The sequence below is a fragment of the Dromaius novaehollandiae genome, chromosome 10, assembly GCF_036370855.1.
Source record: "Dromaius novaehollandiae isolate bDroNov1 chromosome 10, bDroNov1.hap1, whole genome shotgun sequence".
NCBI lineage: Eukaryota > Metazoa > Chordata > Aves > Casuariiformes > Dromaiidae > Dromaius > Dromaius novaehollandiae.
The window spans coordinates 8,047,794-8,072,089 of record NC_088107.1 but is presented as its reverse complement, the minus strand read 5'-3'; the positions used below and the strand labels follow the sequence as shown (position 1 = coordinate 8,072,089).

The 24,296-nt window shown below is 44.3% G+C and overlaps 1 protein-coding gene across 13 annotated transcripts in view; it reads right to left on the bottom strand.

The window, feature by feature from the left end:
- AKAP13 (A-kinase anchoring protein 13) overlaps window positions 1–24,296 on the bottom strand; it is a 233,436-nt gene that overhangs the window by 104,388 nt on the left and 104,752 nt on the right. For 12 of the 13 annotated variants that reach the window (XM_064517213.1, XM_064517208.1, XM_064517212.1 and 9 more), the window contains 3 exons: window positions 18,816–18,999; window positions 7,130–7,319; window positions 1,392–4,272 (listed from right to left, as the gene is read on the bottom strand). In XM_064517213.1, coding sequence (XP_064373283.1) covers window positions 1,392–4,272; window positions 7,130–7,319; window positions 18,816–18,999 — 3,255 coding nt within the window. Of the gene's footprint in view, window positions 1–1,391; window positions 4,273–7,129; window positions 7,320–10,922; window positions 11,128–18,815; window positions 19,000–24,296 lie in introns of those variants that run through there. The other variant, XM_064517219.1, reaches the window with a different exon arrangement.

The window sequence follows — 24,296 nt, the reverse complement described above, 5'->3', positions numbered from 1 at the left end:
CCCTGCCATTGAAATGTCAATCTGCCAGCACGCAAAAATAGCTTTCTTTTTAAAAGCAGCTTTCTGATCCACATTTAAAGTGTGTCCCATGTTCGCTAATTATCTATTAAACTTCTTAAAAGTCCTAAACTCAAGGCAAAAAAGTACTTGCTGGAGCCATCAGCGACCCCCAAATAATCAATCCTTTCCCCTGCCCCCCTCAGTTACTCTGCTATCAAATATCAGAGCAAATCATCTGCCAGCACTCTATCCTGCATCTAGGTGGAGGAAAAAGCTCCAGCATGAAGCAGTGAAATATCTTTACAACTTTAGAGCTTTGCAATTTAAGTCATGTCAGATTCTTAAAATCTTTTCTAACTTTCTCTACTTGTTTCCTTGCTCTGTGGTGAAAAAGGAAGAAGATGCACTGTACAATTTTCTCATGTCAAAGAAAATAATGGCAACCGAAAAAGTCCAGCTGCTTATATTTAACAGCTGCCTGAACAGGTGGAATATAAAGATCAGATTAGCTCCACGTTTCAGTAGCAAATCCACATATAATTCCAGGCTGGAGAGAGAAAATCATTTCTTTTTCACTCAGTTTCTCTCTTTGCCCCCCCCCCCCTTTTTTGGAGTTACCTGATGACGTTTTCTATTAGCTCATGTTGCACCGCCACCAAGTCTAAGCTGTCCCAAAAGAGTCACCTAGGCCCCACATCACCATGCAGCCGAGGCACACGCTGATCCCGCTTTGCAGCCGATGGCAGCAGGGAAAGCAGAAGCGATCATCCGCGGGCCAGCACTGCTTAAAGGCACTGGGAAGCAAGGCTGCTGCTCTGCCGGACAAAAGCTTTGCAGACAGGAAAAGGGAGTGGGGGTAGGGCTCGCTCGCTTTTTTAAATGACCTAATACCACCAATTAGGAAGTGGCTTTGCACAGTTCAGAAGGACACTAACAGCTGTTTCAGCAGGCTGGAAAAGAAACTTCAGGATGGCACTGTTAATGCACTCTGGCTGCAAGTTAGCAAAAATAAAGGGCAAAACTGAAGGAAAAGCTCAAATTAGCACTAAGCAAATAAATCCTAGCACCCAAAGCAAAGGAAGTTACTTGAAGATACAGCCATCTAAATATCTCCCATTTGTTCCTTCTCCAGAAAGGACTTGCATGCTAAAAATTCTTCTGCACAGATTCGTATGTGATGATGTCCTTTTCTTACCTCCAATGCCAGCCAAAAAACATGCATTTAAACTGAATATTATTAATATCTAACTTCAGATTTCTTCTTTCTCAGAAAAAACCCTTACACTTCCTCTATAAAGCAGGCTTCTTACAGTTCTTTCCCTTCCCTTGCTGATGAAACACCACACACACCTAGAATGCTTTAGAAAACTAACTGCTTTTATTTTTCATACCTGTAACAGGCTCAGATCCTTGTGCTCCCAGGCTGACGCTCCTCCTCTTTGCCGGGGAGCTTAAATCCATTTCTCCATTAAGGCTGGTCGCTGTATCCACTGCAGGCTGGGGTTCAAGCCCCACTTTTTCTGGTAATTCGAGGGAACAAGGTGTCTCCGATGCAAAAACTACCGCATCAAAACTTTTTACCATTTTAGGAACTTTATCCAGAGAGAAGGCATCATCTGCCGAAACCAAACTCTTTACTCCCACATTCTCCAGTGACTCAACAGCATTTAAACGGCACGAACCCTGCGAGAAGGTCGATTCCAATACGGCTTGGCTTTGCTTCGCTTTGCATGCATCAGGCTCAGCCAAGGCCTCCCCCTGGGCTGCCTCCGCATCAGGACCAGCTTCGCTCTCGCCGGCCAGGCAGACGGTGTCTGTGCTGGAGTCGCTGTCACACGTGGGCTCTTCGGCAATCGGCTGAAGGGCCGCTCTGGGCAGCACGCTGTCCATATCCTCCTGCTCTTCCGGATACATTGCTACGGGGGTGACTTCCACTACCCTTAACACTTCCTTGTCCTCACAGGCAGCTGCTGGTGCCTCCATTTCCAAGAGGTCCTTTAGCTTTGGGGTGATGCTGCGCAGAGAGGTGCCTTGATTGGGATCACATTCTTGCTTCGGCCCCACATCCGGACGAGGGTTGTCCACCACATCTGCCGACTTGTCTTCTGATTCAGGGCCTTGCACGGTGACTTCTGCATCCACGGTCGCAGTCTCACACGCTTCCTCACCAGGGACCTTCTCTCTCAGCCCAGCGCCTGCAGTGCTGCCATCTGCCACAGGCACCTCCTGGCTGCAGGCAGCTTTCACAACAGCGGCGACAAGTTCCTCCGACAAAACCTTCTCCCTGCCGCTTCCACAAGCCGCCCGGTGAGGCTCGGCTCTGTCTCCTTCAGCCTGCTGGGAGAGGCTCTGCTCCCGAGAGCCCTCTCCCCCCGCATGATCTACGGGCCAGGCTGCTTGCGCGGCGGCTTTGCCATGCTCCGGCAGCCCTGCCGAGTCTGCTGCCGCTTCCTGGTTTTGTTCAGAGCCTTCATCACGAATTACGGAGGGTGTGCCTATTAAATTATCCCGTACGCGGCCTGCGCCCTTGGCACTCGGAGATAATTCAGGGTCACTACCTCGCAGAGCTGCCTCCTGCCCGGGAGGTGCCACTGCAGCAGCACCCTCCCGACTCGCAGCCGGCCCGTCTCCTTCAGGTAGAGGAGGGAGCGACTTTGCCACCTCGCTGAGCCCCTCCTGCTCGGGAGCGCTTTCTGCTATCTCTGCTTCGTTGTGTGGCGGCTCTTTTTCTGGCAAGCACGCGCTTGTATCCCCCGGAGGGAGTGATCCGGGCTCATGCTTGCTCGCTTGAGCAGTGTCTAATTTTGAGCTGTCACCCATTTCATCTTTAACACCGGTTTCATCGACAGAAGGGCAACAGCTAGCAACTTCCTGAGCTCCGTTTGCAGAATCGGAGCTTCCTCTGTCTCCGCTGCTGCTGGTATCAGTTCCTACTGCCTCCTCCTCATGGGCTCCGCTGTCCTCCATTGCTTGGGCTGCAAAGACACTGTTCTTACTGCTTTCCTGGCAACATACAGGTTCTCCATTGCTTTGATCAGGTCCATCAACTTCATCATTTTCAGGTTTAGTATCAGGACCATCAGTTTCCACACTGTCTCCTAGGCACAGTGAGCTAGATTTTGCATCCATGCTACCACCTTCTACCTGCACTTCTTGCTCCCCATTCGTACTGCTGTTGTGGATTTCTGACACAGGATCGTGTTTTGGTGCACACGCTGGAGCCTTCACCCCATTCACTGTTGGCAACAGTGCCCCAGCGTTCGCAGTGATGTCCTCCCTCTCCTTGACGAGAGGATTGCCTTGCCTTTCTAAGAAGCCGTTGTTTACCTGATCAGCACACGTGTCTGCTCCGGTATCTCTGTTATCGCTGGTCTTGCAAAGGCCAACGGAGAGATCATCAGTGCCAACATCTGCACTGGTACTGTCACATGCCGGCATCTCTTGCATAGTTGCATTCTCCTCATCTGCACAGTCAGTGCCATTAAAATCACTGAGCAAGGGCTGAGCAGCGCTGGCTGACTCTTCCTTCGCTGGTGATTGCTCTTTTAGATTTGCAGTCCTCATTTCACTGGTCTCAGCCACGCCATCCTCTACCTGCTGCGGGCCTGGAGCCCTATCAGCCGTCCCTGTACAGTTCCTGCATTCAGTTTGGCCCATAGCCACATCCACGGCCACCAGGGAAGCTGGGGTTTTGCCTGCAGTTTCAGCCACTGTAACAGCACTTTCGACTGCACGCTCTTCAGCAACTTGCACTTCCTGATGGGTACTATCTTTACTGCACAAGCTGGTGGGATCCAAAACAAGTCCAGCAGATGTCATTCCAGCTTCCTCATTTGTATTTCCACAGGATGGAAGACTTACAGCACCATTTACAGCCGCACACAGGCTGAGCGTGCTGTCGTTTTTGTCTGATACAGTCCCAAAGTCTGCAACAGAGGTTGGCTCCTCCTCTTCCTTTTTGTTCAACGTCATCGTATTTTTACTTTCACAGGAGCACTCTGGGTTCTTTGCATCCCCCAGGCTCTCTAAGTCATTTGGAGCATCACTGACAGCTCCCAAACTCTCACTGTTGTGCTTGTCCTCCTGGCAGGTTTGGTCCAAGAGTTGTCTGCTGTCAAGGTGAACAAGATCAGATGGACTTTCCTTCCCTCCTTCTCTTGCCATTTCTTTTAGGCTCTGAGATGTAGTGGCTGGGTGACCATCTGACTCTGTTCCTTGACTGTAGCTATTCCCAGAATCTTTCAGTGCAGGTTCTGTCTGCTTCCTTAAATTCTGTAACAAGACAAAAAAAATTATGACCGATTGTTTTGCTCTGTCACACACTTACGGTGTAACAGCTGTGTACAAAATCTGTATCAAAATAATGCAAAAGCACATTTCACGCATCTCCTGCCATCCTAGTGTACATAGCCACTTCAGACAGAGTTACAGTACAGTAACATGTACAGCAGTGGTCAGTTTAACTTTTGGTCTCGTTATGTGGTAATACTGAAATTATCAGAATGACAGAAGTGTTGGTTCGAAGGAGCATTTAGAGGTCATCTAGTCCAACCTCCTGCCTGAAGCTGGACTATCACCAGCACTAGATCAGGTCAGCTATGACTCTGTCTTGTCAAGTCCTGAAAACTTCTAATGATGGAGTTTCCACCATTCTCTGGGTAATCTGTTCCAGTGCTGCACCACCCTCTCAGTGAATCCGAAACCCCCATCCCATTTGTGCATCTAGCCCCTTATTAGACCATGTGCTGCTACTGAGAAGAGTTTTGGCTCTGTCATCTTCGTAATTCCCCTTCCAGCAGCTGTAGTCTTATTTCACAAGTGCACTTAAGCTCAAGCTCAGTAAACAGTACAATTCAATCTACCAAATAATGCAAATATATACCAGTCTAGTCCCAAAGGGCTTGAGCAAATGCTGCTCAAGAGCAACTCCAGATCCCTGCCCAATTACGCTCCACAGTTCTGCTCAGTATTGCTCATTTTTGCTACACTGATGGAAATTTTGTTTCAAACACTGGAATCGGGTGATGATGACTGACTCCGCCCAAGCCACCCTAACACAGTCACTTGTCTCCTCATTCTAGCACTGAACAAATGATCTAATCGGTTGCTGGGAAAGGCATACATAATTAAAAATCTGGAATTTACCTCCTAAATGGAAATAAAACTTTGAAAATGATGGCACACCGTTAAAATTAGTATGTGCAATACTGTGGAGCAGTAGCAAGGTACTCAATTCTTGCCTAACCTGCATTTTTGTTCCAGTGTATCTGCTATGTCAAGGGTCCCCCAAGTTTTTTAGTTGGATTAATACAATGAAACCTTGGCTCGGGGTTTTACATTGCAAGCTTTCTGAGGTCACACTGGTTTCTCATTCAGTAGGAGAGCAGCTCCTCTGAATCACTGGAAATGCAATATTAATGCTCTAATGATCTATTTCAAATTATTTCTATTTTGCATTTATTTATAGATATATTCAAACAATACATAAAACTTAGCAGTTTAACTTAAGCAGGTTCCTCCAAAAGTCATTTAAGCCTCTGCAAGTTCTCAGAGAAATGAAATTTCATACCAGAAATGTCCAATTAAACACCCCTTTTCTCCCTGACTTACAAAACGTCAATATTTTAACTGATGCATCACAGAGGACTTCTGGTTGTTGCATATACAAATTGTGGCTGAAATTGTCACTGCTGCTTCAGAGATACTGCTTTAACTATTCTTTCCACATGCTGAGGTTTGCAAACTATGACCACCGCCACCAAATCACTGAATCACAGACCACTAAATGCACTTCTGGGGTTTGTGATGACTGCCCTATTTAAAACCATCCCGCTGCCCATCTCCCATCTAGCTGTGCATGCCGCCACCATCGTGCACGCTCCGGTTTTAGGAGGCAGTGCAGCACAGGTGAGCCGCGGCGAGGGCCTGGGAGGAAGGCGGCCTGGGAGGAAGGCAGCGCTGCCTCGCAAAGCTGACCTCTCGCTCCGGCACAGCAACGCAAGGGCTGGACCTGCTTTTTTTGTGCGCAAATGAACCAGCTCGGACGGCGTGTCAGCGCTCCGGTGGCCACAGCCCCGCAGCCCAGCACACAGACTGCTCAACTGGTTGCCAGCAGCACGGACAGGCACAGACAAAAGTGACGCTTGTTCGGGAACAGGCAAAAGGAGGGGCGGCGGGAGCCCCGACATCCTCGGGGTGAAGTCACTCCACCGACAGCCTGAAAAATAGAGCCTTCTCCAGAGGAAGCCAACTGGCTTTTAACTGACCCTAAATGAACCTAAATGAAATAATTACAGGGCTGCTTTCCAAATTCAAATCAGATTAGATGTGAAGTGAAACAGTGCTGGAAAGAAAGAAAAAAAAATCTAAACATAGCCTTTTCTGATTTCATTGTCAGACAAAATGTACCCATCTGGCATTCACACTAACAAACAAGAAATGAGCTCAATATGAGGACCATGTTTTAGCGTCATCTTATGGAAAGCAGAAGCGCAGTAAGGCGACTTCAGGGTTAGCTCTGGTTTGCCACTCGTGCCACCAGTTTCTGCTGGGATCAGGAGTAATTAACATCTCACGTTCACAGAAAGGCCAGAGTGGCCAATACCTCAAAACTCGCTCCCAACCTACTGCCTACAGACCACGGTTCTCTCCTTTCCTAAAGAAACAAAGGAACAAAATCCCGGCGTAGCATTATTTAAATCCACACCTTTCGCTTCCCGGCCACCCCAGAGGGACAGCATGCCTTTGGGAAGGTTTCTCTGCCCTTCTGACGTGACCCTCTGCTAAGCGGGTGCTGGCCTCCGGGACCCAGCAGGAGCTGGGGACACAGAGAGGTCCCACGAGACTGGTACAGAGCTGGACTGGCTTTTGCTGCCGGAGCCCAGAGAGAAAATTTGCTTCCTAATGTACTTCACCAGATCCATCCCTGTCCCCAAACAAGAAGAAAACAGACACGTGTCCACCTGGATATTTGATAATGACATCCAGAGAAAAAGTCTAGACTCATTTGTAAACACACCCCTGAGGAGTGCCTACGTGGGAAGTCCTTATCGGACACCAGGCTGCTCCGAAAGCCAGCAGCAAACACCCCAGCTGCATTTTTGTTTAATCATCTGCTCCTTTTCCTTACCATGTGCCGGTGGCTCTGCATGTGTTTCCGAAGCTGCTGTATGTCATCCTCCAAGCTGGCCTTCCCCCCTTCCTTGGTTTCGGCTGTCAGCATGTAGACATCCAGCCCCGGGTGGTGTTTCACGCAGTAGTCCCCCGAGTGCACCGTGTGAGACAGAGCGCTCCAGGAGTCGGGCTCTCTAGCTTCCTCTCTGAAATAAAACACAGCCAGGTTAATCTGCAGTGCTGCACTGCAGGACGCACGCGGTTCTTCACTCTGGACAGTCATCTAATCAATGGCCCAAGCAAAGCAGAGCACCGGCTCCAGGGCCAGACAGACAAATGCACACGGATGCGTCTCAGCCTTGAAAATGAATTCGATTCAGAGCTAAAGCCAGCCACAAGCTCCACTTGATGTGGTCCTTCCAAGCCTTACACAGCCTCAGGCAGGAAAGTCCTGTTTTTTCCCCCAGACTGTAAGAATACATGAATGACTAGCGACAAAGGGCAAAACAGTTGCTTTTTAAACTAAGATCACTGCAGGTGAAGATCACCAAAGCAACTGTCATGGAACAACAGGTACCTAAAACAAAGATTGCAGAACAAGCTAGAAGGAATGACAGTTTTTACAGTAAAGTTGCTACAACTTCTACACTGAAACCAGCACGCTCTTTCACAAAGCCTACGCCCAAGAGCTATCAAATAGCAGCGACTTTTGTCACTTCTGAAATTAATTTTACTTATCCTGCGAAACTACTTCTATACCGACAGCCTTACGCAGGACATCCTCCCTACTGTGAGACCACTGTCCTTCTGCAGCAGTATCGCTGATTTTCTTTTTACCAATCAAAAGAAAAGAAAGGGGAAAAGGATGCTGTTGGAGATCAGAATGAAAAAATAACTCAGCAGTTACTTCTAGTCAATAGAAATTTCTATTCAGTCAGCTCTATTCAAATGCCAAACCCTGACTTTGCATAAACCTGCGACTCCAAGCAGCAGTGCTGTTCCTGTGGGTAGTCTCATCAAGCTTGGCAGAGCCTGCGTTGTCACTTTAAGGGGTTGAGGAAACATTTATCTTACCAAGGTGTTCACCTAGAGTTTCAGGTTTACAGATTTCATTCTGAATCAGAATTGCTTTAGGAAATAAAAAATCTGTTCTATTCATCAAAGGCCAGCCTGGCTTGCGTGGCACCCCCATCTCCCAGGAGAGACCTTTGGCACTGGGGAGGAGGCAGAAATGGCTCTCAAAACGACGAGCAAAGACAAAGCAGTTGCTGCTTTTCATACACGTTCAGGTAAAGTTAAGGGAACTGGGGTTCACGCTGACCTGTTCGTGTGCAGGAGAAATGCAAAAATCCTTGTCCTCCTTTCACCAGGACCGTTTCACTAGAACATGCCCCTTCCCCTTCGCGAAGACGAGCCCTGAGTCACAACAGGCTTCCTGAAGTCTCCCGCTGCAGCACAGCCACAGATTACCCTACAAGGGCCTGGGATGGAGCTGTGATTGTATGCAAATGATTAAGGATATTCGAAAAAGTATGTATACAGGAAGCATATACAGTCAAGCAAAATCACATGCTGCTTTAGGCGTCTCTGCCATCTTGGTTTCTTACAGCAAAAGCAGCAACCCTTTCTAAAGGGCAAGCATCCAGCACGGCTCAGGCAAACCCATACAGATACCTCTCCGGGAACCCACACAATTTAGAAAGAACAGAAAGCAAAGTAGTAATGATCAAAAGATATCAAAATGGACAACAGCAATAGGCAGAGCAGGGTGGAGCAACGTGCAGAGAAAGAAAACCGTGCAGACAACGGCGGTGGCTGCCGCCACTCTGCCCTAGTAGGATATCCCTCCCCGTTCTGTGACTCATTTGGGGTTAAATCTGCAGCACACACAAAGCAAATTCAGACAAAGTGGTCCTACGTCTTCTACCATTCACCACAATGTAACTTAACTGACTTCAATAGAATTACTCTCGATTTAGACAGAATCAATATTTCTATAGAGAAACAGAAGGAAGCCTACAGTTTCTTTGGCAATTAGTATAAATCCAATCATCCAGGCACTGAAGTCAACTGAGCCATTACAAGTGCAAAGTGACTAAATAAATGGCCTTCCTTTATCAAGGAAACACAGACATTTCTGTCTAGAGTATTTCTCTTTTCAGCTGTCATATATGAGAAATCACTGCACTCAGGCCACTTGCAGAACACAAAGCAGCAGTCATCACAAAAACCCTACTCACCAGTTCATGAGGACAGCAGCACCAAGATTAAAGAACTGAGCGCAACAGCCTCCTTCCATTTCCCATCAGCTTCAAGTATACTTACGAGTGTCTCCAGATAGGCACCCACAAAGCAGCCTGCAGAACTCGGGACTTAAAGGGCCTCAATGACTTCAAAAGCCTCGAAAGTTGGAGACGGATTACACGCAAGCACGGTCCCCTGGGACACCAGGAGAACGCCTGCCCTGACTGCTGCAGTTTGCCACCTTCACCTTCGCACAGGCCAGACTGACCAAATGATCACTTCCATATACAAAGAAAGCAATTTCTTTTCATACACAAGTTGCAAGTTGTGTTAAATTCTATAAAAGGGTTTAAACCCTTTGAAATAGCCAAGAACTTTCTCAAATCCACCCAACTACAAGCAACTCAAAGCTCTCTTTTTTTTAGCAGTAGTCACCTATGTCGCACATAATTAAGCAGTGAGGTAGTGGATGGCCCAGTCCACCAACTCCTTCAAATCATCCCTTTCATACATTGATGCATCCAGGGACAGATGGATTCAACAGAGAAGACAAATGGGTATTCACAAGTGTCAACTTGTTTGCACACCGATAATTCTCTTGCTCAATCACTTTCATGAGCAAACAGATCCTGTGAGAATATGCTCTTGCTAATTTGTCTTTGTACATTGAGCTTCACCTTTTTTGTCTCTCTAGCATATCTCACATACAAGCCCTGGGTTTTATTGAGAGGCAAAAAGTACATTTTCTTCCAGAAAAAAAAAAGCTTTATACACATGCATTTTGTACTGCTTGACTGTAAAAGACAATCATTTTGTACAGATTAGCAATTTCTGTAGTAGTTGTAATTTTATACAAGCATATGCTCAAGATGGTTAAGTAGGAGCCAAAAACAAAAATGCAAATATTTACTCAAGAATTATTAACAAAAATGTATATAACATGTAACAAAAAACTCTACTATTCTAGAAGCCTAAAAATCTGTTTCCATTCAGCACAAAAATCTGAACTGCAGTTGTGAAGAAAGATTGCTCGCAACTGGGGAAATCTGTCTTATAAAGTTTAACCATCCTAGGTCAATTCTTTCTCATCCTCCCTTTTTCAACAGCTTCCCACAGAAACACTGAGAAGATACCAATGAACAGAAAGTTTCATTGGTATCGTCCCTGAGCCAAACTTTTGCAGAAGAAAATACCTTGCTCGGTTAAAAAAGCAAGGGCTGACCAATGAGGTTCATAGCTTGCAACGTTCACTGTCACGTCTCCACCCTCGGTGCGACCACGCCGCGCTAAGCGTGTCCCGCTGAAAACCCTGGAACGGATGCTCCAGCCTTTATCCCCGATTCATTTGCTCCGATTTTCTATCGGTTAGAGGCAAGCAAAGGAAAGAAAGGAAACTGCCAGCTTCGGGAAAGCACAGTGTTTGCATGGAGAAAGGCAAAACTTACCAACCTGCCCTGCGCCGGTGGGAACGCGTCTCAGAAGGATGCCAACTCAAAACGGAGCGAGAGGAGAAGCAACACCTGAAATCACCACAACCTCCAAAGTACTGTCAGACCATGACCTACCTGGTCCGGGAAGTACTCAGAGTGCTCAAACCGCAACCAGCCCCTGCACGTTTGACACATAAAACATCACAATATAGTCTATTTTTTAAATCTCCAAGAAGTGCCGAAGTAGATTCGTCCCCGGTGAAGGAGGAGCCGCGCTGTATTTGTGTGTTCAACCCCGTCTTTTCTTGTGGTAGCGCAGCGAGGATGGCTGCGGGCCAACAACCAGGGGCGGAAAGAGGTAGAGGAAAGTCTGCAACTACACAGCATGTCTCAGAGCTTCCTGCAGATACTAGTAAGATATTTTTAAAAAGAGGGAAGATAAGTGAGAGAGGGAGAACGAAAAAAGAAAAAAAAAAATGCTACGGCTGGAGCGAAAGATGTGCCCGTTTTCAAAAGTTTCCGAAACTGCAGTCAGTTATATAGGTTTGAAATCTGGCTGTGTCAGTCCTCCCGACACGACTGGTTTCCAGCGTAGAGATAACGGATTTTAAATAGAAGGGAGAGGAAGAGGGGCAAAGAGACCAGAAGCAGCAGCCAGAAAAAGCCTTGCTGGGTTAAACAGATCCTCGTGTTAGGGAGATTTATCCAACAATCCCACAAACGAGTGCAGACGACTGTGTGGGAACTCAAGGTGTTATTTCCTGGGGATATCCCCTCTAGATTTCTGAGCCGGACTTTGGCTCAAGCAAAACAAACTCTGTGGCGTTGCCAGCTCTTACGATCTTACTGTAAGCCTGACAATAGCCCCTGATTTATTCTGAACGCACCAGCTCCTAGATTCACGCGATAAAGAAAAAAAATATTATTTTTTAAACAAAGCCGCTATTACGGTTGCGGCGAAAAGCTATGAAATTCTAGAATTTAGATACTCTTATCTGTAAGGCAAATAAAAACTAAACTGAATTTTAGTCTTACATTCCTGTTCAAAATTTGATTTATTATTGTTATTAGAATACCATACTGAAAACACTAGATCAGACTGTCTGTAATCTGGGATAAACAAGGAACAGCGCCCACTAGGACAGGAAGCTGGATTTGGTGGCTACTGCACAACACATCCATAAAGCAGATGATTTAAACAAGGCCAACAAGTCCCTTACTATGAAAATTCAGCATCCAGATGTAATGCAGTCACCAGACCCTTACACCAAGACTCCAGGCAAGCATTTCAAAGAAATCCCACTTTCCTAAACTTATCACACAGTTGGGTATGGAATTCAATATCTCCCCATTCTTCAAAGAAAATTGCATAGCTACTATCAATAAACAGCTACTTTTAATGGTAACAACTGCCAATTACTAACCATGATTAATATTTTGTGGCAATGCTATTACTCCCAAGAGGACTCAACGTATCCAGTTTGATTGTGTGTACCCTTAATGTCTTCTAAACAGAACGATTTAAAAACAGTGCGAAGTAAATGGAAAAAGTTTATTAGAAATCTGGCAAACCAGAATGTCAGTGCTATTTGCAGAAGTGTTGGAATAACATAGGCTTTGCAAACTTACGGTCAGCTTTTCACCATGACCTCACAGTCTTTAGTGACATTACCATAGAAAATGCTTTGCCCCAAGAAAGACCAGGAAAGCAGCAATGAAGAAATGTTTCTTATATAAGAAAATTTTATAGACCACTGACTAATTTGAATGCTTCCCATGTTGAAGGAAAGAGTTAAAGTCCAGATGATGCAGTAACGGTGACTAACCCCTGACAGTACTTCGCATGGACACTAACTGAAGTGGGTTAGGACACTGAACTGAGTTCAGGGTTGCATAACCTATACTTCAATATCAGACTGCATATTTAACAACTGGATGCAAAATATTTTACACTTAGACCATCGATCGACATCCTATACAACAGTAAATCAACCCAATCTGGCTTGTTCTTTCGACAGATGTTTGCAGGCTCACATACCCTAAAAGAACATGTCCAATTACCTTAGCAAATCAGAATATATTTGCTATCACAAAGGGTCTCTAACTCCTAAATCCAAGCATGTTTCAGGCCTCACTGTTGGTGAGGCATCAATTAAAAACAACTACGAACTGTCAAGAAATATATTAGCTACACTCTAACAAGAAAGATGCACTTGTTGAAATATGGATCCATAAGTCCAATACAGAACTTGACATCAGCTACAATTCCCATCAGCAAAGAAAAGAAATTTAAGGTGAATCTGTGAAATACACTCACAGTGAAAATAGACACAATCTATTGCATTTTAAACAGAGCAGCACAGTCAGGAAGACTACTTTGTCAGGCAATGTTTTATTTATAGCTAAAAAGGCGACTGATCAAGACGAGTGATATGGGAATAAGACTCGTCTCTGCAGAGCATCTCTGCGTGTGCAAGCAAACGCGGCCACAGGCTCAGTAACACAATGCCAAGGCGAAGCCGATAGCTTTGACTGCCTCCGATGTGGCAGCTTACAAAATCTTTTAAGTAATTTGCTCAAACTTTAACCTCCGCTATAAACACAAGCTTTTCTAACAGATCTGCTGCAAATGCTAACTGTGAGAGAGTATCTTAACCGGGTCTCCAGCTAACCGGTGCCTGAGGCCAGCAGAACAGCAGCTCTTGCAAATTACTCCTTCACTTTATCTAAATTTATCCTGAAATGGCACTGGTCAATCCCAAGGCACAAATCTGCACAGCTGCTCTGTACCTCAGATAATTTGGCACCTACATCCTTGCACCCTCCTTCCTTCCCTTCGCATTTACCAACCACACAAGGCAGTCGGGGGCTTAAGGCCCTATAACTTTTTCGGTCACCTCAGGATCGGGACTGCTACTGGGCTGGGGGAATCCTTTTCTTTTTGTATCTTACCAAATCTTCTCAAAGCTCTTCTTTTTCCTCCTCACAGGCCTGTTTACGGGAGCATTATCTCCTAGGACCTCTGATTTCCGACGAAGATATTCCAGAAAGGAAAAGGTTGCTTCCACTATATGGACTTGCATCTTTTCTGCATTTAGAGGTGGAAATGCACAAAACGAAGGGGAAGAGACAGCCAACGAATGAAAACAAGAGTCTTATTAGGGATGTGGGAACACGCTGGGAGAACAGTAAAAGCTGGAGCACATAGTGGGTGAGTAGGTGGAAAGAGAGGAACACAAACTCTTCCTGCTCCATCATGTTCGCCCCCGATTGCCCCGGCCCCCAGCTCTGCTCCACACTCCTGTGGCCAGAAGCAGCCTGCAGCACCTCAGCATCCTTATCAATGGTGTTTCCAACAATAACCTGAAAATTCAGTAAACTGCAGCAGAAAAACAGGTTTTGATGGATCGCTACTAGTCCCCCATCCTTCCAGAACTGAACAGCAACCTTTTAAAACCTCTATCTGCTTTCCAGGTCCCCTCTCATTAGCTTCATTAGAAAAGGGTGTTTCAGCCTACGCATCCTCAGAGGTAAAAGCACCCTGTTACACAGAGCTGCCGAAGGTCCGGGACTCAAGTCGTAATGCTTGGCCACATTTTTAACATTAGGAAACCAGTGATTTTGGAATACATCTACACTACAGATGTACACAAAGACTGGATTTAATAGAGCTACCTAATACCAAAATTAAATGAAAAACGCCCATCTTAACTTCTGTCCCAACTTGGCGGGGCACTCTAAGAAATGCCTAATTTCAGTATCACATTTAAATCCTCTGCTGTAAATAAACTGGACATCTTTGAAATCTAACACGTGCTTAAAGGACTTGCTAAACTGGTGTGTAAAGAAACAAGACACCAGGCAAATCTTCCTGCAGCTCTGGCTCCAAAAAGCAGAAAAATTTACTCCGTTATAAAAGTAAAGTTACTGAAGAAACTCCTCAGTTTAGAGGCACTATGGAGCTTACAGCACGGACTTCACCAGCTACTTATGTACGATGAGAACAACAGCAAGTGATAATCACATATTGCAAAATGCCCATAAAACACTTGGGTTACCACTGAGTTATTTCTCATGTGTGTTAATTAAATCTAGGTCAGTCAAATCTGAATACACGCTCATACTGACTTACGGCTTCATGTACCGAGCTGCCTGGCTGCTACCATAGTATGTTAAGGAAGAGCAATCCCAGAGCTGCACAGAAAAGCTCCTTAGTAATCAGCAAGCAGAGAAAGCAACAAAAGCAAAACTAAAATTAGAGTGAACAAGCCAGAGATGGCTGCAGGTCTGAATCTTCTCCTTTGCAGACTGGAAAAATGCAAGAGTCACTCTTAGGGACTTCATTCTTCTCTCACTTCCTTCTTCTGAGGGGCATAAATCATTCTTCGCTGTGCAGAGACTGCAAGCATGTAGCTTCATGGAAGAAAATTTATACTCTGGGGTTACTGGACAAAACTTTATTCTGCAAAAGTGCAATCAGATTATAAAACTGGCGTTTGTATGCTTTACAGAAGAGCGCTTCCACTTCTCTGAAACTGGGAATACTAGCTATTTCTTGGAGCCATTTTACTTGCCTGCTTTACAAAGCATCGGAGAACATGGATCTGGCAGGCAGATTATATTACTACGCTGAACTGCATTTGAAAACATCAACTACTGCAAAACGCAGCTGTCCTATTACGGAGGCCAAGTTACTCACAAGGAGCATATCACCCCCTGTTTAATAAACTATACTGCCTCTTCAGAGCCCTCTCTTCTCTAACAAGCGCAGCAGACGAGCTCTGCCAACGCCCTGCGGCTAACATTGCCCAATATAAACACCAGGAAGCAACAGGCTTCGGCGGAGGACCCCGGCTTGGGATTCACTGCTATCGCACTCGGGAACGGCTGAAACTATGAGCAGGCTACGCAGCCTACCTACTTTCCACAGCTTTTTCAAACAAGATCAGTGTATTTAAAAACAACTGTTAACCAAACAGCTATTTAGCACACAAGCATGTAGGAGAAAATCCTTATTCACGCTTGCAAAAAATGCTATCCTTCATGCAATGTCCTATTCCGTCCGCACTGCAAGACGGTGTTTACTGCGCAGTTTTAACTTAGAAGATAAAACAAGCACCCTCAGGAATGCTATACAACCGACGAATAAACACTGCTATCATCTCTCTCCGTCTTGGGCAACCTGCATGTGCTCTATTGTGGCTCTCCATTTCAGTCTCAAAAGAAATCTTCCTTGCCAGAGAGGATGCAAAAGCCAGTTCACAAGCTCGATGCTACAGAAAAGAATATTTCAAGGGCTGCAAAATCTAAATTTAAAAGCATCTGTCTTCTTTTAATAGAGGACTCTGCCACGGCTGAAAAGGGAAAGCTCATCTGATAAACAGAAATTCAAAATGTCATGAGTGTAATTAGTTTTTTAGAAAAATATTTACACTGCAGCTGAATCAGACTGCCTTACAGCTGAACCCAGGCAAAACTGCAACATCGGAGAAGTTTTTGTGTCTACTTTTTAATGATTGTATCTTAATTACAGCAAAACTTCACCCCTTCCCAATGACGACTGGGAGAATCATTGTAAAATGCACGGTCCTGCAAATTAGCAAGTAAGTGAACAATAAAATCCCCCCAAGGATAATGCATCACCAAACACACTGCATTCATTTATTTTGCAAAGTGTAGTTTAATTACTTGTAAAAATAATGACTCCTTTGTACGGGCTCTCGCTAGCATGAGTTGCTGGTCTGTATTTTGCTGAGTGGTACAAACTGCGTGCCAAATTTGTGTGCATGGATTATACAGCGCGTGCATAAGCAGAGTGCAGAAAAGAGGTTATAGGGTATCCATTGTGTTTTGACAGCACATAAATGATATATACGCTCTTCATGGAATTTGGCTGTATGTCTGTATTTTGAAACTCAGTATTTCTCCCCTCAATAGGGATTTTTAGGCCTAGATCCCGCCTCATTCCATAAAGTACCAAGCACAACAAAATCACCGCGGTGGAAACGGGACGTGTGCGCTTTGCAGCCACGCTGCTCCCGCGGGGCAGAGCCGCGGCGGTCACGGCATCATACCGAGCTCCCACCGCTCAGGGCAGCCCCGAGCTTGTCGCGCTGCACCATGACCCCATCCCGGCTCGCTGAGGAGGGGTCCACAAGCTCCAGCACCCACAGGCTTCTCCTAGAGAGCCTATTCGCAGTGTTTCAGTGAGATGCTGAGATCTGGGGAGCCACGGGACAGGTGGCACAGCTGTCAGATGCATACCCATGATATTCCCACCCAGCAGGCCAAGAGGAAAACTAGTCATAATTTTCAACTAAATAGTTCAAAAATATGCTAAGAACAACAGGAACTGGGATCTTGCTGGCAATGTTACTAAAGTTACTACAGTATCTTGTTTTCAAAGATGAACTGTAAAGGTCATTAGAAAAATCCCTTGGACTTCATCAGCAGTATCCGTGAGAGTGAGAGGCATGGGGTAATGCCATGAAATCCAAGTGCATAGATGGTCTGTTCTTTCCACCAATGAGGAACTGCCGTTCTAGTACTGGTACCAGTTGTGAAATCCTCAACAAATACATGAATAGCTGTTGTAATAGTTTTGTTTACTTCCCATTTCTTATTAAAGTACCAGCTTTACTCTTGTTCAGATAACAGTATTTGCTGTGAGCTGAACAGTCAAGTTTTGGCCAATTTGACTTTCTTGACTGTATGTAAGTTCTGTTACACTGTTCGTCTCACACAGGAGAAATTTGCTGTAGTTACAGGATGAATTTGCACACTCCAGTTTTACAAGACAGCCTGAAAGAGTGTAGTATGTTTTCACAGTATGACTGTTGTTGAACTCGCATGGAAAAATTGGTTAAAACTATGTCATCTCAGTATTAATCCCAGCCAATGGTGGCAGAAGAAAAGGTCAGAGTCCAGCTTCTGTCCCACCCCACACCTTTTCCTTTACTCACACTTTGCATGTGGTTGGCAGAATTGTTAAACAAGAAAGACAAAACTTAAATGCAATCATGCCAGCAGCACATACCTTTTTTTTTTTTTTTGCCCTCTAACAGGCTCACCACCTACCAAACAACTGTAGAAAGCAGAATAATTTACAATTTGTAAAGTGAATCAATTTTGAACAATAATGTGAACAAAACAGCAGACTCCTATGTTGGGTTGCTCAACATAAACCCTAGGTATCTAAAAATTCAAATCAGAAAAACAAAGTTAATAACAAAGCTTAAGAGAAATAGGCATCAGAATAACACAAATGCAGACTAAATCTTTCCTCCTTTACAAATAGCCCCCTCAGGACTTAGTTAAGCTCTTTGTCTTTATCAGCCTCAGCTTTTAAAGCTTGATCTCCAAACATTTGCTATTCAAAAATAACTTGTCATCTTCTGAAGGACTCCTTATTAAGCTGTGCAGTAAATGCACATGTGACTAGTTACTTGCTACTAGTTAGTAGGATCTAGCTGCTTCTCATGACCATTCATAAAAGAAAAGTTTCTGCTTTTAAATATTTACATTAATTTTCATCTAAATCAGATACTGGTAGTTATCTATTCTCTACAGGATGCTACCTTATTTCAATAAAATCACCGTGACTTCTTTTAACCAAAAAGTCCTAAAGTGCTATATGAGAATGCAACAGTCAAAACTACCATCGTGAAACCTGCCAGCTACTCTCTTTTGGACAGCTGTACTTGTTCAGAAAAGGGCTTTTTCACTTGCATTTGCATAAGGTTTGTCTTTAATTAGTCAATATTACAGTGACTCATTTGGGGGTTTAAGGGACAGCTGGAAACAGCACTGCAAGAAAAGAGAAAAGGAGAACACCACAATACTATTGCACTTCCACCCTAAGGGCCTGCCCCATTGTTTCCAGGAATAAAGGTAAAAATAACATTATAGAAAAGATGTTTGTAAGGGTAGAGTTCAGCTCTTAGGCGTTATTCAGTGATAATGTACAGTAAAGGCAAGCATGACCCAGAGAATGGAAAAATAGCGGAGGAAGCACCAAATCATCCTTACTCTGTCAAAAGCTGGTGCAGCTTCTGATAGCCCTTCTCCAAGGCCAAGCTCACAGGCGTCACCCCTTCGGTGTTGTGGATGCTGAGAGCTCCTCTTCCTCCCGGCTGCTGTAGCAGGAACCATGTCAGCCGCAGCAGCCCCAGCCTCACGGCAAAATGCATCAACGTTTCCCGAGGGATGTTCTCTGGGAAGAACGAAGAGAAAAGAAAAAGGCATTTGTAGACTGCGGGTTAGGTGGATGCCATTTCCCCACATCCCTGCCCCTGGAGTCAAGCCACGCGTACGAGGAGACAGCACAATGGTTGGCATCGACCTAGCCGTCGCTTGCAGCCAAAAGCCAAGCAACCCAAATGCGGCAGCACCTGGAAAAACACACTCTGCCAAAGCTGGCTCCTAACATCTAGGAGGGACTAGTACTTTAAAGTGAGGGAACCGTTACGGTGGCACTGAAAGAGCTCAGGACTCTCAGGATGAGACTGACCACAGAAGTCAGTGTGAAAAACCCCATTTCTTGAACAGCCGCAACTACAAAGCTGCAGCGCCTGTAAGCAGAACCTGGCATGTTTAGGTGGGTCTGTCTATAGGTCCAAGCACCTTCCTCACACACAGGATCAGAGCTTAGGAACAGCCAAGTTTTGTGATTTTATGAGACACTGACTCACCCCAAGGCACACACGCACAAAAAAGGGACATTTAAAGCACAAATCTAGAGCAATAAAAGAGAACAGTTCAGCCTTTCTTGTAGATAAAAAGTAAAGATTTTGCTTTCCCCATTTGATTTTGCCTTAGACTAGTTTTTCTTAGCTTTAAACAGTAGCTATATAACTCTGAGTAGCAGCATTTTATAAACTAGTAATCTCCATTACTGCTTTTTATGATTAATAACCATGGCCTTCTAATATGATAAAAATCACTCCTGTGCCTATGCTTTCATCTCAGAAAAATAACCCCCTATTCTAAAAGCTGCAGCCCTAGAACTTTGCTCTGAAAAGCTTCAACCAGAAATGAGCTCCAGATGAACTGCTGAAATGCAGTATTTGCAGATCAAAGTGTATTACTTCTGAATAAAGGGCAAAAGTGTTTGGGTTTAGATGAAAAAATAAGTAAGAAATAAAGATTTGTTCCTTTAATTAACAAAGGATTTTAGTTTTGACTGGCACCATCAATAAAAAAAAAAAAAGCGCCCACTGGGTCTCAGTAAACCATGCCAATGAGCACACTTGGTATAATACCTTGACTATTATAGCAAAGATTTATCGGGTTATTAATTTGGTTGCCAGCCAAACCTATACAGCAGATTTAAAAACACACGTGCATAAGGCTTCTCAGATTTAATTAAGTAATTTTTCCCAAGAAGTATGCCACAAGAGAAATCACTTCTGAAACATACTGCTTGAGAGTTCAGTTGTTTTGCTTGCTTACTTGCTTTCTTAAGGGACATCATTAAGACCTTTAGTAAAAAACAAAGCAAAAATGGGGAGCTCTCCCCAGCCTGACATACGGTTTTTCCCGAGCTTCTTGGACCAGTTCCTGCAGAACTAATCTGTATTCAAGAACCAAAAAGCTTTCTGGCACCAGCTCTCTTCCATATGACTCCAAATTAGGTCTCTGGGCTACAAACCAGTCCTTGCACCCTAGCCTCCTCCTGATTAGCGTAAAGCAAAACCATGCTGTCCTGAATACACGAGCATGTCTGAATGGAGGTTCCAGCTGATTAGAGAAAAAGGATATAGCTGAGCTCGCTCAGAGACCTATTCTCAGCCTGTGGGAGCGTAATGACAAGGATTTTGGTATTAAGTGCTGTAGAGCGCAATGCTTTAGAAGGAAACAAGACAACAAGGTAGTTGATAATGGACCTTCAGTCTTGGACAGGAAGAGTAATGAAAAATGGCATGCCATATAGAGAGGCATAAGGGAAAGACTACTGATGAGATTGTGGAGATAGTAAGTGTGGATACAAGTGGGACTTACCCAGAGCGAAAGCATATGCCTAAGGGATTACTCAATGGACTTGCACTAGCACAAAATCTGCTCTGCATTACCCATACTAATAAACTGGTAGAGTTAGCTAGCATAATTAAAATGGTACAGCTCTTCCTACTGTTGATATAGGAAGTACAAAAGCACTTATTTCAGAGCAAAAAGTACAAAAAACCCAGTTATTTCAGAGCAAATTACTGCTGTAGAATGAAAGAATGTGTTATACTGGTCTGGCCACATCTGTTCTATCATGGGATCTTCTGCTCTAGCTGCTTCACTGAAAGGAAACATCATCTTCCCAACTGAAACAGACACCCTTGTACCAAAACTGAGCAGGGCAGACCTGAAAAGCATTAAGTGCAGGTTCCTGGATCAAAATGTTTCCTGTTGAGTAGAATTATCTTCTACTCACCAACTCATGGCTCATCAGTAAAGATGCATACAAATTCCAAGCTTTGCAAGAGGCAGGCAACTGATCCAATTGGGTGCCTCTCCCAATCTCGTATTTCACTGGATGAAATGCCCCTGCCCTCCCAAAACTATCCCAAATGTTCATATGATTTAGTCTGCTCATTCGACTGCATCTTTTGAAAATCCCACCTTTCCTCTATTTTTTTAAAACAATCTTCATTATCTTCGAATTAGTAGACCATTAATCCCAGCATGTGGAAGGAGGTGTCTAAATATGCTCCTGAAGTGAACGTGGCAGTGCTCCAGTGCCTTTGAGCAGCAACGACTGGCGCAGAAGACTTCGACAAGCACACATGGCATGTTGCCATCCTGAACATATTAAACACACAAACTCACTATCCAGCCCCATTTGACAGGCTCTGCCTGAGGCCTCTGCCACGAGGCCATCCCAACAGATGGGCATGGACGACGGCAGCAAAGAGACAAAGTACTGTACATGCAACAACTGTGGGGGCTCCAGGCAATGGCTTTAGAAGGTTCTGGAGTGCCCCAAACTTGCACGGCTAGAGTTGAAAGGCGCGTGCCATCTGTGGATGGATTAACTACTAACATACGGTGAAAAATACATCTGTCTCTATGACGTTGCTCAGATCAAACTGAGAGCTGGTTTGCATCCAGTCTGAGAGCGCTGGGGGATGGAAGGGGAGAGGAGGATGGACCAAATTCTTCCAACCTCCTACCTGTGAAGAGATGAAGCTTGTAGCACAGGATGCTGAAAACTGAGACAATGTTTTCAATGTCTTTTGTGGTGCAAAGTGCCTCTCCCAGGCACAGAAGACAAACAAAAAAGCTTTAACACGAAGAGCCAGAACTCCTCCTACGCTGTATCAAGCACAAGTCCTTCATCTTAAAATGGCTGTCCTTTGAATGTCAATACAAAGGTCCTTATAATTAGGAAATTTTGGAAATACAAGACATGCAGTACTGGGAAGGCCAAGGTTGTTTTGTTCCTTTCTCGTTTCCTAGTAATAGGCAAGAGTTGAAACATATGATTATTATCCCATAATGGCAGGGCACTCTAATCCAGCTGGCAAAACCTAAGATTTTAGATGTATTATTTTTATGTATTTTTTTTTCAGCTGTGACACATGAACAGACAGTTTGTCTGGGTAACTAAGGACAAAATTTTCATGGAGGACTGTCGAATGTACTTTGCTAACTGCAAAGGATTAAGGCTTAAGGTGCTATTAACACAAAACAAATAAGCACTGAAGAAATAAATGTTTGGGTATGACACATCTGAGAACACACAAACTGCTCCCTAAGTAAGGGCTTCATTTTAATCCTAATTAAATAACAGAAAAGAACACTACTCCTTTTTAAAATCACTCCTTATTTAGAGCACACCACACCTAGCTTCTCACTTTATCCTCCATGCCCTGAGATTGCTCATAAGAGACATTACATGGAATAACTTCTCATCAGTCTTCCTGTAGTGGTGGCCTTCATACGTGCCTCTTCCAAAATCATGTATACTTGGCAATTTTGAAATCTACCATCATATCTAGCTTGAAAATCTTGTTCTCCTTTCTTGTGCTGGAAGTTTTCACTGCTCAGATCAATCCTCGAGAAACGCAGGGAGGAAGAAACAGAAACAAGCCTTCACCAAACACTGACGTCCCAGATGAAGGCATGAGCAAGCAACAGTGCTAGAGAAAGGTCAAGGCAAAGACATGGTGTTTGGAATTACCAGTTCAATTAATAAGAGATTTGTTGGTAATTCTTTTTTAATCTTATAAACAAGAATTTTTTCAAAGCACTCTGGAGGATCTCGATGTCCCCATTCCCCCTAATATCAAAGGGAACAGAAACTCTCTTGCACCACCGACTTCTCAGCCACAGATTCTCCTGTTGAGCAGTAGATTTTAGACAGAGTGCCTGAACAAGAATAAGCATTTTCTGCTTCCCGTTTCCATCTGCAACTGCAGAAGGTGTTAAACTTGGGTATGGAAAAGAGTTTTTCATCTTATCTAGGACTGTAGTTACGCCAACTTGATCAGACCCCATTGTGCTGTTGCCACAGGAAAGATCTTGTTGATGTATTTTATAGTCCTACATCACTGGGCAGGGATGAAAGGTGAGGAGCAGACCGGAAAGGATATGAAACCCAACAAAAAGAATACTAGCAACTATTACAGGGAAAGGTTCAAAGAAAAACTATAAAGAGACTGTCGCACATGAACAGATTAAAGCTTTGTGTGTGGAATACATCAGCTCCATCTCTAACATCCTCCCATGGAAAAAAAAATTAGTTGCTAATAATCAACTTTCATCTTAACTATTTCTGAAAACATTTGAAACCTTTTTGGGGCATCTTTTACTTTCTCTCTTCAACCCTTCTCCTTTTCTTTATGTAAATAACAATGAAATGCTTCTAATCATGGTGACACTCATGTTGCACTGCATGCTAAAATCCTGCAGGTTTTGTGTGCAGAGTTACTAAATCCCTAACACATAGCCCCATTCACACTATTCAGACCAGAGGCAAAGCATCTTCTCTGCCTCCCTCCCACCTGGCAAGCTCAGAGTTTCACTTCTTTAGTAGCACTGCACACAAATGTTCAGCTACGCAGCATTTCTGGGAAGCTGTGCATACTCTAGATGTCAGGAACTGCATTCCTGAGGTTACAGAGCTATTAAGTGCTTTATCTAACAAGATGGTCCCGATTATCTGCCTATAATCATGGCTGACCATCCTGCAGCTCATACAAGGAGCTCTGCGTGAACGGCTTCTCCTTACGCTCTCGGTGAGGAATTGCTCTCTCTCCAGGCTGATCACCACAACACTCTGAAAGCATTAACTAATTCCCCAAAGTACCGTCTTGAAAAGCTCATGCCACCTAAATTTAACTATAGGTCTGGATTTTACTACTTACTTTTAATGACCAAAATGGAGAGACTTTCTGCTCAAAGACTTGGTCAAAATATTACTTGAAAGAATTTTTGGAAGTGTTCTGTTTACTACCGATAGTTAACACAAGGATTAAACTCTCTAAGCTTTTCATACCTGAGCCTTAAACCCTCCCTAGA